The sequence below is a fragment of the Mytilus edulis genome, chromosome 12 (genome assembly GCF_963676685.1).
Source record: "Mytilus edulis chromosome 12, xbMytEdul2.2, whole genome shotgun sequence".
Lineage (NCBI taxonomy): Eukaryota > Metazoa > Mollusca > Bivalvia > Mytilida > Mytilidae > Mytilus > Mytilus edulis.
The window spans coordinates 2,249,500-2,265,705 of record NC_092355.1 but is presented as its reverse complement, the minus strand read 5'-3'; the positions used below and the strand labels follow the sequence as shown (position 1 = coordinate 2,265,705).

At 32.1% G+C, this 16,206-nt stretch overlaps 1 protein-coding gene across 2 annotated transcripts in view; it reads right to left on the bottom strand.

Annotated features, from left to right (window-relative positions):
• Positions 1-687: 687 nt before the first annotated feature.
• Positions 688-16,206, bottom strand: part of LOC139499461 (ankyrin repeat and IBR domain-containing protein 1-like) — a 53,286-nt gene continuing 37,767 nt past the window's right edge. The window contains exons 14-23 of one of the 2 annotated variants that reach the window (XR_011658194.1): positions 15,643-15,777; positions 13,775-13,861; positions 13,059-13,271; positions 12,337-12,549; positions 11,316-11,478; positions 10,536-10,658; positions 9,565-9,676; positions 7,417-7,463; positions 3,879-6,712; positions 688-2,616 (exon numbers count right to left, since the gene is read on the bottom strand). Coding sequence is in view for 1 of the 2 variants with exons in the window: in XM_071288142.1 (XP_071144243.1) it covers positions 5,478-6,712; positions 7,417-7,463; positions 9,565-9,676; positions 10,536-10,658; positions 11,316-11,478; positions 12,337-12,549; positions 13,059-13,271; positions 13,775-13,861; positions 15,643-15,777 (2,328 nt within the window). In the remaining variant the exon portion in view is untranslated. Of the gene's footprint in view, positions 2,617-3,878; positions 6,713-7,416; positions 7,464-9,564; positions 9,677-10,535; positions 10,659-11,315; positions 11,479-12,336; positions 12,550-13,058; positions 13,272-13,774; positions 13,862-15,642; positions 15,778-16,206 lie in introns of those variants that run through there. The other variant, XM_071288142.1, reaches the window with a different exon arrangement.

Sequence of the window (16,206 nt, the reverse complement as noted above, 5' to 3'; positions counted from 1 at the left end):
GTACCAAACAAACAGTTTGTTAGGCATCCTAATGTTTCCTTCATCAGTGTCTTCATTGACTGAGTGATAAGAACATTATGTATATAACATATATTTCTAAGGACATTTTTGGCTAACACATGGTAGCTGAGTTATGAATCGAAGTATACAGGAAAAATTACACATATATAGCAATATAGTATTTATTTAGATCTAATACACATCAATTTGTTAAGCGTCTCAAACATTATAAATAAAACAACAATAAAGATAGCAAAATCATTCCTCAGTCTAAAACTTCTCCTTCTCTTATAAAATAAACAACTAGTTAAAATGTTGGCTGTACATCTTTAAACATAAGATGCAGGACATTTTTGTACATAAGAATTTAGAAGAAGAATGTGAACTAGTGATTATCAGAAGTTGATGCTTAGACAACCTGGGATGAAAATAGATAATCATGTATATAAATTTTCCTCTTATCCTTGTTGACTAAGATTGTCAGTTTACCTAACAAGGTCGGTGGTTTTCTCAGGGCACTACTGCTTCCTCCACCAATAAAAACTGACCGCCACGAAATAGCTCAAAAGAGGTGTTTAAAAGTGGTATTACCAACAACCAATCAATCTCTCTGCATCCTACTTTATATATGAGTGAAGATTTCAGGTAAGATAAATAATGATATAGTCAACATTACAACATTGAGAATTTGTTTTTTCTTTTTATCTGATTCCAGGCTTAAGTTTTTTTGTTCAATAGAAGTTATTGCATCAAAATATTTAAATAGAATCTCTTAACATGTATAACAGTGTTTTAATAATAAAGAAAATCAAACAAGAAACTGCATCACTTTATAAAACTGTCATATTTTTTCAATATTATTCTAAAACTGCACTGAAATAACAGAAAACATTGTTTTCAGATAAAAAAAAAATATACAGCAAATGGTAAAAAAAATTGTTTCTAGACAAAATCATGGCAAACTTTGATTTACTGAGAGACCAGCTGAAAATGTTAGTAAAAACACAGAATGAAGCTTGTGTACAATGTAATTTTCATTTTCATCTATAAGAAACATAATATATGGCTCAAATGAATGATATAAAAATATATAATAATACTTCGTGCATACAAATATAACTTGGTGCTTTAAGCTAAAAATAATAAGAACACAACAAATAATCTCATATGTAAACAAATAAATATCCAGTAACAAATATACACCATGTGACTTGTTCTATAAATAGAAATTATGAAATGAAAAATCAAATTTTAATGTGTATATGTATTATTGTCAGACTTAAACAACCAATTTAATAGATCTAAGAGTTTATATACAAATATATGCATATTGATGTAGTATATTATCCATCACTAAAACCTTATTTATTAATTTATCTTTTTATTTTGATAATTAAAATTGCTGATGCAAGAGTGCAAAACTATGAAATCATTACAATATAAAAAAAGAGACTTGAGAAACATTTTTTAAAATGACCCTAGTACTTCTTCTTGAAAAATGGCACTCTTTCAAAAAAGTTACAAAAATCAATTCTCTAAAAAAAAAAAATTTTTTTTAATCAATTAGCACAAACCTCAATACTTTGACATGGCAAATTAAAGTAAAAAAAAATCTGTCAACATTTATGTTAAACACATAAAGAAGTTTTAACAAGCTTTATATTACAAATCATTCTACAAAAAAAGCTCCCTTGTATATTTGGAAAAGAATCAAATTAATTTCCCAACTTAAAGTTCCATATTTGAAATAAAATAATTTTAAAAAATCAGATGTTGATAAATAACAATAAGAAAGTATTTCAGCAACAAAACAAAACATACTTTGATATCTTTGGGGGTACCTTTTATACTAAAAATATATGTTCATCATTCAGAGAGAACATTCGTAAGAAAATTTGAAGTATTCTTTTTTGCATGGCATCTGATTAGTCTAGATTGAAATCAAATTTAGATATATTTGAATGACTTTTCAATAGGTTAATCATTTCTTTAGTGTATCATTTACCCAAAAATACTCTGCAGTAGTTTTTTTAATTATCTTTTTGAGTTGTTCCAGGAGCCTGATAATCCTATTTTCACCGACTTATTTGGTCTAAAATTCTAAATTATTATACAATTGATTAAAATCATGAGAAACAGTTTTCTTAACTACTAAATGTCAAATTCAGATAGGTCAATAAGAAATTGTGTAACTTTTTCAATTTAATTGATATGAAAAACCTTAATATTTTTTTTCCAACCTTCTTATTATGGCATTAGAAAACAGACATACATGTTTATACCTAATACTTATCTTAAACAAATACTGGGGATTCCTTATAATTCATGGGCTACAAATTTCCTGGTTTTGTGGGTATGTTCCTAAGCCACAATTTAAATGTTCAACAAATTACAAAATTTATATATATTGGCTTGTATGCAGATATAGGCAAAAACCAAAAAATACAATATCCACAAGAATTGGTAACAACAAAAATAAATAAATCTACAGTGATACATCTCAAACTTGGCTTTCATTGTGAAGTTCTATTAAAGTGATCAGAACCAAAAATGTTTCTAAATAAACTATCAAAAGTAACTAGAATGATTAGTCTTTATAAAAGATCCTCTATATAACTAGAGGCTCTCAAGAGCCTGTGTCGCTCACCTGTTAATGTGTTTACTGATGTCGGCCATCTTCGTTGGTAGGCGGGGTCATTAGACACTTTTTTTTAAAATAGATACCCTAGTATTATGATTGTGGCCAAGTTTGGTTAAATTTGGCCAAGTCGTTTTAGAAAAGATTTTTATACAAGTTACAAAAATGACGAAAAGTTGTTCAATATTGACTATAAAGGGCAATAACTCCTTAAGGGGTCCTCTAACAATTTTGATCATGCTGACTTATTTGTAGATCTTACTTTGCTGAACATTATTGCTGTTTACAGTTTATCTCTATCTATAATAGTATTCAAGATAATAACCAAAAACTGCAAAATTTCCTTAAAATCACCAATTTTAGGGCAGCAACCCAACAACAGGTTGTCCGATTCAACTCAAAATTTGTGAGGGGATATATCTTATTCTGATGGACATTTAAATCTTGAAAGATTTGCCCTAAATGTCTTAGTTTCAAAGATATAAAGCAAAAACTGCATTTTACCACTATGTTCTAATTTTAGCCATGTCGGCCATTTTGTTTGGCAGGCTGGGTCATCGGACACATTTTTTAAACTATAAACCACAATGATAAGTGTGGCCAAGTTTGGTTAAATTTGGCAAAGTAGTTTTGGAGAAGAAGATTTTTAGAAAAGTTACAAAAAATGACGAAAAGTTGTTAAAAATTGACTATAAAGGGCAATAACTCCTTAAGGGGTCAACTGACAATTTTGGTCATGTTGACTTATTTGTAGGTCTTACTTTGCTGAACATTATTGCTGTTTACAGTTTATCTCTATCTATAATAGTATTCAAGATAATAACCAAAAACTGCAAAATTTCCTTAAAATAACCATTTCACAGGCAGCAACCAAACAACAGGTTGTCCTATTCGTCTGAAAATTTCAAAGGCAGATAGATCTTGACCTGATCAACCATTTTACCCTATGTCAGATTTGCTCTAAATGCTTTGGTTTTTGAGTTATTAGCCAAAAACTGCATTTTACCCCTATGTTCTATTTTTAGCCATGGCGGCCATCTTGGTTGGTTTGACGGGTCACGCCACACATTTTTTAAACTAGATACCCCAAGGATGATTGTGGCCAAGTTTGGTAGAATTTGGCCCAGTAGTTTCAGAGGAGAAGATTTTTGTAAAAGTTTACGGACGACGGACGACAGACGACGGACGACGGACGCCAAGTGATGAGAAAAGCTCACTTGACCTTTCAGGTCAGGTGAGCTAAAAAACAAACAACACAGACAAAAAGAGATCAATATGAAATAAAGAATGGCAAAACAGAGTTCCCACCCTTGTAATATTACCGTTGAATTTCATGACAATTCTGCACAATCACATAACTTTAGCTATTTCAATGTACTTTTCAATAATCAATATCTGACTTGTTATCACTTTTATATCTATATTCACACATGGCTTATATCTGGTCACAAAAATATTATTAAAAGGTTATCCAATTCTTTTAAAGGGTAAAAATGATGACATACTGCTGACATAGGTTTAATATAAAAATTTAAAAAAATATTTCTCATTAATCAAAGAATATCAGGCCAATTATTGGCAGATTTTGGTCACAGAAAATTAATAAATGAAGCAGGCCCTTATTGAGTCACAGAGGAGACAGATGCTAAAGTGCTCCATCTTGAAACAAAATTTTTGACAAGTTCTTTCAATTCTTAATGTTCTTTGTCATCCATACATCTTGCATTGTATCTTGCAAAGATTAATTTACAAACATTTGTAAAAAAAAATGTGTACCCTCTTAATTCTTGTAGAAAAAGATTTTTATGAAGCAAATACAAAAAAAAATACTTTCAAAAAAATCTCAACTGCAAAATTATAATATGTGTAAAACAAGCAAAATGGACTGTTAAACTATCACTAAAAGTTTTACTTCATGCTGAAGCTTTTTACAATATAGTGTATGTAATTTGATATGAAGGCATTACATATATCATTAGAAGGCAATATAGCTAATATAGCTGTAACAATGAAGGTAGTCTGAACATGTTGATCAATCCATCAATTATGATTGTTATGATATAGAGGAAAACAAATAATTTGTGGAGTTTTTCAAACTCAATTTTTTTGTGAAATAAACCAAAGGTGACTTATCATATATATTCAAACACTTATGGTAACCAACAAAACCATTTCAAAATGGCTAAATGTTAAATTATTTGGTAAATTTCTAATTCTATAGAAATATTTTTAAATGATTATCACTCGATTTTCTAATAGATTATCATCTTATTCTATAGTTGGTACAGGTGTTTAGACACTGATAGAAAAGGGTTGATACAGAACTCAATCCTATTTAAAATCTGATTTTCCTTGGTTTCATGAAAACTTATAAACAATAGCACTAAAATTATGCGGCAAAGATTTTAATTTACGGTTCAGCCAATTATAATACATAAGCTCTATCAGATTATTCAACATTCACCTGGAATAACATTGCAATTCTGTTATTTTATAACAAGTAATTTTCTATCAAAATACCAATACAGAGAAACAGTCTACCATGTCTAAAGTGACCTTTCAAAAACAAATAAATCTGTTCCCAGCACAAATTTTTTATCACAACAATCAATAAAACAAACAACTCTCTAACTGACAATTTACACCATCTTCAAAAGATTCAGTTTTAACAGGTTTAATTGTAATACATTGTTCCATTACTTAATTTTAAATGGGATTACTAAACTAATTGAAGCTATTAATTGTCTTATGATCCATGTTAACCATGTTAACAGTCATTTTAAGCTTTAAATTACAACATGTTTAAAGACTGAAGTACAACAAATAAATGCAGTAGCTTTTACACAAATGTTGACTTATCATCACAATCGTTCTCTTCCATCCCAGAAATGTTCTGGATATTACTATCATCACCAGTTTCATTGACAGATTCTACTGTAGAATCTCTACGACTTGCATCATCTGTCTGGTTAAGAAATGATGGATCTACAGAGGCACCGGGAGAGGGGAGATTGTTATTTTCCTGAAAATCTTCAACTTCAGCTTCAAGTGTAAAATTCTTTAACATTTGTGCATTGAGAAAGTTTGTAACTACGGTTTCTGCTTCATGCATATCATCGTCAAATTCCAGATCTGACGTTATTTTCAGATCAGCAGTTAAAACTGGATCTGTAGTTAGTTCTAGATCTGTTGTATGATTTGGTCCTGGTTCATCACTTGAAAGTTGAATAGAAGGATCATATCCACTTTTAACTGACATGTCTAAATCTAAAGAAAGATCGAAGTTATCTCCCTTAACATTTAACATAGGCAAATCTAAATTTGTTGTCTCCCTTGTTTTGTATTCTTGATCTTCTGAGGGTTTATTTTCGAATTCTTTACAACCATGTAAAGTGAGCTCATTCATGAACTGTTTCAAGGAGAGTTGAAGGTCAAAATCATTCTGGTTTTCTTGTGTAGGTTTTATAGAGAGATCTTCTGCATGACCACCTGAAGCTTGGTCAGCTAGTTCTAACTCCATATATTGTCTGTCATGATTGCTCTGTTTTCTCTGTCTGCTCAGGTTGGACCAACATATATTGCTAGTTTTAGGCAACAACTCTCCCGTATTATTTGCTATTGTATTAGTGATTTTTGGTTTTGTGGAGAAAGTTTTTGCTTTGTTGTCTTCGCCAAAGTCTATATTAGATACAGAGAGATTTTTTATAATTCCAAAAGTTTTATTATTTGTAGAAGCACCATCAAAATCAAGGATTGTCAAATCATTAGAAATGCCATGTGCAGGGCTAGATTGATGTCCATGATCAGGGCTTACTTCAGCAGCACATGCTCCTAACAGTTCATCTGGCATATTGTTTGTATGGTCACTTGTTTCTAGATCTAACATATATTCTGGTCCAAGGTCAAGGTCACCAATGCCTGTGTCAGCCAATAATTTCTGAACGGTACGACAGTCAATACAGTCACTATGGTGGACATCCTCAACAGTTCTATTCGGAACACCTTGGACAGTATCCCCTAATTCAGTGGATCTCTGCTCATCTTGTGTGGTAACAATATATTTCAACTTTTTATCTACAATTAACAAACACAAAGCATTAAGTAACACAAAACAGTATATCTTGATTAAGTTTACTCAGCTTGAGTTCATTCCATTATTTTAAAGAAAAAGATTATCTTGATCCTCTACAGAGACAAATTGTATGTGCATCTTAAAAACAGTCACCCTTCAATATTGAAGAGTATCTAATATGATTCATGACTCAAATCTCTTTTTTTACTGACATTTTTTTCTATAATGTCTTATCTCTATGTACTATAAAGTTTTGGCAAAAAACACTAAAAAGTGTAAAAATCATAATTCAAATATTTAAAGTGTGAGGCTTTTCTAGCTTTTTAGATAATTAAAATTTAACTGTTGAGAGTTAAGAAATATTGTAATACAAAAGATATAGTGATGGAATCTGTTTCTCTAATGATTTTTATTGGTCTTTTTAAAAACAAATGCAGAAAGTTGTGTTCTTTGTATGTGACGTCATCAAGCAAGGTTGGCTTTTTCATGAAATCACAATTGGAAAATTCAGAAGAAACCAAGAAAATGTGACGTCATTATAAAGTTTTATTAATCATTTACTGAGAACAAATATATCACTAGTGAGGAGAAATATTTTTCTCACACCTATCAAAAAATGTGAAAGTAGCACAAAAATTAGAGAAATATTTTTGTAACACCATTCAAAAAATGTAAAAAAAGAATAAGAGAAAAGCTAGTTACAAACCTTCTGATTCCTCAGGTGTCTGTGCTCCAATCAAAACGCTGTCTCTGCTGAAATACACAGGATTATAACATAATTATCTATGTATAAGTAGTTTTAGCCTCATGGTAATGTAATGCTATAATAATCAGAAGTGGTTTTCTTATAGATTATGCTATGGATGTGATCCATAAATTTTAGAAAGAAGGTGGTATTTCAATTTCCCCCGCTTACCTGGGCCTAAATGAAATATCTGAGGTGAACACTGGTTATACCCGCCATTTTGATCTTGATGTCAAACTATAAAACATCAGTCCATCATTTTCAATTTTTTTCATGACACTTGTCTATAATTAAGACCATGTCTTGAACTGTAGATGACCTTTTATTGTTTGGGCTGTTGGGGTGCTGTCTCATTGACATATGTTCAGTATTTCCTTTTATAAACATGTAATGATAGATATCTGTAATAACTAGAGGCTCTCAAGAGCCTGTCTCGCCCACCTGTATTTACTGATGCTTTGGAAATCATGTAAAATAAGGTTGAAATCATAATTAATAGACGTATTAGATATTATAATGATATCTAAGGTAATAATAAAACTGCAAAATTTCCCTAAAATTACTAACTCAGGGGCAGCAACCCAACAACAGGTTGTTGGATTTGTCTGAAAATTTCAGGGCAGATAAATCTAAATCAGATGATGATTTTAACCTCATGTCAGATTTGCTTTAAATGCTTTAGTTTCAGAGATATAAGCCAAAAACTGCATACTACCCCTATGTTCTATTTTTAGCCATGTCTGACATGCTGGTTGGCAGGCGGGGTCATCAGACACATTTTTTAACTAGATACCCTAGTGATGATTGTGTCCAAATTTGGTTAAATTTAGGCTATTAGTTTCAGAGAAGAAGATTTTTGTAAAAGATGACGAAGGCGACGACCATGGACTACTGACACCAAGTGATGAGTAAAGGTGAGCTTATAAAATGTGGTATGATTGCCAATGCAACAACTCTCCAGAAAAGACCAAATGATACAGAAATTAACAACTGAACTATAAGTCACTATAAGGCCTTCAACAATAAGCAAAGCCCATACCTCATAGTCAGCTTTATAGTATAAAATTGAGAATGGAAATGGGGAATGTGTCAAAGAGACTACAACCCGACCGTAGAAAAAAACAACAGCAGAAGGTCACCAACAGGTCTACAATGTAGCGAGAAATTCCCGCACCCGGAGGCGTCCTTCAGCTGGCCCCTAAACAAATATATACTAGTTCAGTGATAATGAACGCCATACTAATTTCCAAATTGTACACAAGAAACTAAAATTAAAATAATACAAAACTAACAAGGGCCAGAGGCTCCTGACTTGGGACAGGCGCAAAAATGTGACGGGGTTAAACATGTTTGTGAGATCTCAACCCTCCCCCTATACCTCTAGCCAATGTAGAAAAGTAAACGCATAACAATACGCACATTAAAATTCAGTTCAAGAGAAGTCTGAGTCTGATGTCAGAAGATGTAACCAAAGAAAATAAACAAAATGACAATAATACATAAATAACAACAGACTACTAGCAGTTAACTGACATGCCAGCTCCAGACTTCAATTAAACTGACTGAAAGATTATGATTTCATCATATGAACATCAGGCACAATCCTTCCCGTAAGGGGTTTAGTATCATACCATCATAATATATATGAGAAGAACATAACCCGTGTCATGCCAACAACTGGTTTTTGAATAAATGTGTTTAGTTCCGACGCAAAGACCCTATAAGTGAATCAATATTAACGCCAAAATATGCAATCTTTAATGACCTGACAACAGTATCGTAACTATATCCCTTCTTAATAAGTCTATTCAAAGGTTTTGTTAGTTTCTGAGGTGAATACTGACACCTTTGAGCTTTATAAAGAATATTTCCATAAAAAATTGGATGTGAAATACCTGAACGTATAAGAAGTCTGCATGTTGAGCTATATTTACGAATGATGTCCTTATACCGATGATAAAATTTAGTAAATGTTTTGACTAGTTTGTGATATCGAAAACCCTGGTGTAATAATTTTTCAGTAATACATAAATTTCTCTCGTTAAAATCTAAAACATTGTTACATACACGAGCGAATCGTACAAGTTGAGATATATAAACACTGTATACCTTTGTTGATCGAACAGAATTCCTTGTTCCTGTAGATACAATAATCTGGACATTTCTAAAGCTCTTAATAAATCCATTTGTTCATCAACTACTACTTCTGCTTGTGACTCTTCTGTAAAGAGATACAAATATTATACTCAGCAATGCAATTCCTTTGTGGCCTACATTGTATGTTGGTACAGATTATCAGGTTGTCTGGATATTGATATTGTAAAATAACAGCTGAGAGTCACAATTAGAAGCCTTCATAATGTGTCGTTCATATTGTGTCGAGCAATTGATATTTGTAATATCAATATGCATATGACCTGATAATCGATTTATTGGGCTGTATTTTTGTCTTTTGAAAGTGTTTTATTTGTTTCACCAGCAGACGGGAAGATAACTAGATAAGTTTGGGTCAAATTGATCAAAATCGGTTCAATCATTATGATTTCGCTCATATGTCTAGGTAAAAATTATTATGGACAAATCAAACTTATTTGACCTCACAAAGCCGTGATATGCAATTTTGTTAAGAGCTGAGCTGAGTGATATAGACAGTGGAACAACCGATAAATCTTAAATGAAAAACAAATCTTTTGCAAAATCAACTTTTTTTGGTGAAACAATATTGGTATGCATTATGATTTTACCAAAACAATCCTTCAAACTAAATATGAAATGCAGTGCAAATTACATTTAAACTTATTTTCTAAGAGGCTTGCATATGCTCTCACTTTAAATTCTTGAACTGTATCTAGTGTATTCCAAGCATGTCTGTTGTTCGTACTATAATGTTTTGTCTAAGGTATGTATCTATTCTCAACTTCCTGTTTCTTAAAAGCATTATTCTGATCTTACTGTTTCTTGGATTTCTATATCTGACTAAAATAGGCCTGTTTAGGAGTAACCTATTTATCATCTTATCTAGTTTGTGATAGGCCCCTATCTGACTACCTCATTCATGAGAAACCTATTTTTTATCTTACCCTGTTCCTGAGAGGCCTGTATCTGATCTGCTTGCATACATGCCCTGCTACAATACTCATGCCAATCACCTGTCCGTGGGTTTTTCACACGAGTTCTACTGCAACCCTTCCTTAAACATGTACCTGAAATACATTTATGATATTTTTCTTCTTTTAAAAATGATGAATTTAATGCAAGATTTACTTTCAATAAATTAAGTGAGAAAACATCCAAATTTTTCATGTTGATCACAAATTTTCATTGTTGTTCACCATATTCACCTTTGGGTCATATGATGAGATTTTCAAAGAAAGTAGCCAATATGTCCTACATAAACTGCAGATTCATTTTATTTTTCGTGGATACCAGTTTTCGTCAATTGAGAGAAAAATTGTATTTTTGTGGATATTATAGGGTTATTGCATGAATATTCCCCAATATTCATGCAATAACCCTATTATTGTATAGCAATATAATATTCGAAAGTAAAAATTGGTTTAAACTAAGATTTTGTCATTGATGACGTCATGAATTTTGAAGATTTATTGCACTAGTGCAATATTGGAATTTATTGCACGCTAACTTTTGGTTAATTTCTGTGGGAAATATTATATTGCTATACAATAATAGAGTTTTTTGTTTTGTAAAAGTCTGCATACAAGACTTTAGAAAAATCTCACTTTGTTGACCATTAAAATTTGTTAAAATATGGCAAAAAAATTAAGTCAAATAGTGTATGGTTTGACCTGTTAACTGCATAAACTAACGACCCTACTTTTTAACTCTATAAGAATCCCTACCATGAAGTTTTATAATAGTAGTAACATCAGTGTCACTGTCATCACTGTCAGGCCAATCTAACATGGCTGTAACGTTGGTATGACGTCCTGAGGCATCCTTTATCCATGGATTAGCTGGGTCTACATCTTGTATAGAGGCTAAAACAGCCGATCGCAATTCATCCTGTGTGTTAAAAGATAATTGTAATGCTTTAATTATGTAAAAAAAAAACAAGTGAAACTGCGAGCTTCTGCTCAATGATACCCCCGCCACAAGTGGATAATTTTAATAGTGTTAAAATATGCAAGTGTTCGTTAAACAGAAAGTTGATGAGTGATGAATCGGAAAATGCATCACAAAGTCTAGCTGACTTATAAAAACCCTGAAACCAAATTTCAGAAATCCTTGTATTGTAGTTCCTGAGAAAAATGTGACGAACATTTTCAAGTTGGCTATCATGTGTAAATCATACAAGTGTTCAGTAAACAGAAAGTTGTCAAGCGATGAATCTGAAAATGCATCACACAGTATAGCTGTCTTATATAAACCCTGAAACCAACTCCAGAAATCCTTGTATTGTAGTTCCTGAGAAAAATGTGACAAAAAATATTCATGGGACGTATGGACTGACAGACTGATGGACTGATGGATGGACTGATGGACAGACGGATGGACTGACGGATGGACGGATGGATGGATGGACAGACGGAGGAAAAACAGTAGACCCCTTTTTCAAAGCAGGGTTATAAATAATAAAGCCTTATACTTTATTATATACTGACAATTCTGATATATATTTTATATTTTTTATTATTTTATATGAAAGATGAAAATTGGAAAATAAAGCATGCAATATACAAGAACCATACAAAAATACATTTAAGTTTCTAGCTCCCATAAATAATATCTTATATCTTTTTTTTTATGTACAGTTTTGTCGTATTACATCATATGAACTTTACATCTGATCATTTTTTCAATACTAATAAGTTACTGAAAATAATATATTATATTTTTGTTGTTGTATTCAATCATAATTACATCTTCAAAATCCATGCTGTATTTCCTTCTCCTCTGTTTCCTGAGCCCTGGTGGTGTTTCAGGGGGAACCAGTCCCTTCATAATAGCCGACAGGAACTCCTGACGTTTACGTTGGACAATCTGTGCCTGCTCTATGATTCGTTTACGTGGAGTACGTAGATAAAGTCTGTTGACCATCTGAGATAATATCTCTGTACATTCTTCTAACTCCGTCTGATAGAGACAAAAAATATGGAAGATGTAGGCGAGTTTCAAAATTAATTTGCATAATTGAACAGTCATTATCTTTGTTCATCATCTTGCTGCATGGACTTCAAAGTTACAGCTAACCTTTTCAGGAAGATCAAGATAGGCCTTTGATTAATTTTTTTTCTTTTTTAGAAAAAATTCTTTGAAGATTAAACTCATCTAGCACATGCATGAAATAATGGACACTTGATGCAAAGTAACCCACATTGAATCATTAAAGATAAGTTAAAAACAGACAAATAATAAGAGAGTATTAAATTATATTCATCTGAAAAACTACAGTTTATTCACAGCCATTAAGAAGATAAGCTAATTAATTTCAAAACATCATTCAATTGGAAACATTTTCTAATGGACAAAGGGAGATAATCCACAAATTATTGTATCTCTCAACTTTCTTGTAAATTTTTAATGGTATTGATGATATAATTTTGTTGTGCCATGGCTTCTCCAGGTAGTAATTATACACATACCTGCATGAATTCAAACACAATTTTCTTGTACCCTGGTCCATCAAGGTAATACCCATACACATAAGAACATTTTAGAACACGTCTAGCCTTTAACAACTGATGAACAGCATCCTCTACAAACTTGGTCTCTGCATTAGCTGTAGCAATGTCTGTCACAGCCTCTGCTAACTTCATCATCTTATTCTTAGTTGTACTAAGTAATGGCTCTTCCAACTGTAGAAGAAAAACAAATAAATCTTACCAGTGACAAGTAGTAAAATAAAGCACTTGACTGAAAACAGATATTTGTTTTTGTTTTTATGAATGAAAAGATGGGGGTGTCATTTAGTCAGTATACATCTAGAAAGAAAAACATTTTTGTGAGGGATTGTTTTTGCTAATTTGTTAATGAAATCAGGAACAAATGTGGAAGCTTTAATTCTAATTAAACCAAAATTAGAATAAAGAACAAGAAAAAGGTAAAAATAAAAACCTCATGAACAGGTTTAAATAACTTATACATTGTAATAAGGAATCAGAAATTCATCTCTTGGGATTTTGTTGTTGATTTTGCTTTGTATTTATCCCTAATCACAGGCTACACTAAGTCTGATGAGCCTTATGTAGACGAAACGTGCGTCGGCGTACTAAATTATAATCCTGGTACCTTTGATAACTTTCAATCAGGGTTGTAATTTGCTCATGTTTTTGTTGTTGTGTAACTTATATATAATTACCTTATAACTATTCTCATGATTTTTAAACCTCGTGTAGTAATGTACAAATTTATTCAATTCCTGCATGCTTGTATTGTGGTCTTCAGCCTTTAAAATAAAATCACAATCACAATCAGTGCCCTAGTTGTACTGCACATCACATTATATCTAATGAGTAAATTCTACCTGTCTAACACCATGTTATGTTTTCAAATATCTGTTTGAGAAAGTCATTTCAGGAAAAGAAGCAGTGAAAATTCTTTGTAGGTCTTCTTCTCTTATAAAAACTTAAATGGACCTTTTGTTCATAAATAATTTATCAATGGGGTCATGAATAATATCATCAGATGAGTAAATTGTCAAATTATAGATCATAAAAAAGTAAATTTATTGCAACATAGTAAGAAAGTTCTAAACTGATTCCTTGCTATACCAGCATAGCTGACCTTTGGACCTTGATTGATTAAATTATATGTCTTTAAATATTAAGTCAAACATACAAAGGTCAAACAAGTGAAACTGCGAGCTACTGCTCACTGATGATACCCCCGCCGCAAGTGGATAATATTAATAGTGTAAAAATATGCAAGTGTTCGGTAAACAGGAAGTTGTCGAGTGATGAATCTGAAAACACATCACACGGTATAGCTGACTTATATAAATCCTGAAACCAAATTTCAGAAATCCTTGTATTGTAGTTCCTGAGAAAAATGTGACGAAAATTTTTAACTTGGTTATCATGTGTAAAATCATACAAGTGTTCGGTAAACAGGAAGTTGTCGAGTGATGAATCTGAAAACGCATCACACGGTATAGCTGACTTATATAAATCCTGAAACCAAATTTCAGAAATCCTTGTATTGTAGTTCCTGAGAAAAATGTGACGAAAATTTTCAACTTGGTTATCATGTGTAAAATCATACAAGTGTTCGGTAAACAGGAAGTTGTCGAGTGATGAATCTGAAAACACATCACACGGTATAGCTGACTTATATAAATCCTGAAACCAAATTTCAGAAATCCTTGTATTGTAGTTCCTGAGGAAAATGTGACGAAAATTTTCAACTTGGCTATCATGTGTAAAATCAGACAAGTGTTCGGTAAACAGGAAGTTGTCAAGTGATGAATCTGAAAACGCATCACACGGTATGGCTGACATATATAAATGTTGATACCAAATTACAGAAAGGGTGGATGTGTAGTTCCTGAGAAAAATGTGACGAAAGTTTCATGGGACGGACTGACTGACGGACGGACGGACGGACTGACGGACGGACGGACGGACTGATGGACGGACAGACAGAGGTAAAACAGTATACCCCCCCTGTTTTAAAGCGGGGGTATAATAATGGACCTATGTATATAGGTTCAAAATACATGGGGTATTCTAGAATAGGACAAGGAAAGGGTGACATGACAGGTTTTCTCTAAAATAGTGTGACCTATACATCATAGTAGATTTGAATGTTTTCCCATAAGGTTTCTTTTTACCATTTCGATTGACAAAACAGTTTGTAAATTTCATTTTTTAAAGCGGGGGTATAATAATGGACCTTTGTATATAGGTTCAAAATACATGGGGTATTCTAGAATAGGACAAGGAAAGGGTGACATGACAGGTTTTCTCTAAAATAGTGTGACCTATACATCATAGTAGATTTGAATGTTTTCCCATAAGATTTCTTTTTACCATTTCGATTGACAAAACAGTTTGTAAATTTCATTTTCTCTCTTTCTCCTCTTCAATATGATCATCCATAGAGATCAATCCTGGGATAATACATTTCTATTATTATGTTTATGGCAAAATTGGCAAAAATTCAACACCTTCTAAAATTGTCCACTATACAGTTTCATTGATCATGTCATTAAGTTTAACTTGTCCTTACCTCATTTTGGGCTTTGTTAACTTTTTCATTGACTACTTTCACTGCTTCGTATCTGTTACATTTAAAATATCCACCAGTGCTGGAATTATGTCTCTTCCACGGGTCAAGGCACACCCAACAGAAGTCATATTTACACTACAAAATATAAAATGTTGAAATTGTCAATTTAGGCAAATATACTTAAAACACACACTTTAGTCTTGTATGTTTTTTATTTTTAGTTAATTCATATGTTTTGGAGTAATATCTGATGTCGTTCATTTTCACTGAACTAGTACACAACTTTATGTAGAGGCCAGTTGAGGACCATCTCCAGGTGCGAGATTTTCTCACTGCACGGAAGACCTATTGGTGGACTTTGGCTGTGTGTCTCTTTGGCATATTTCCTATTTCCATTCTCAATTTTAATTCTATCAAATCAAATCATATCTACTGATTTATATATGTATAACTGAAATCTTTTGGTTTTTTTCCCTTGTGTTGTTGCATTGACAACCTATTGATGGCCTCTCTTTTAAATGCATGGTAAAGAGAAAGTATAGACATGCACATCTTTGTTTTGTC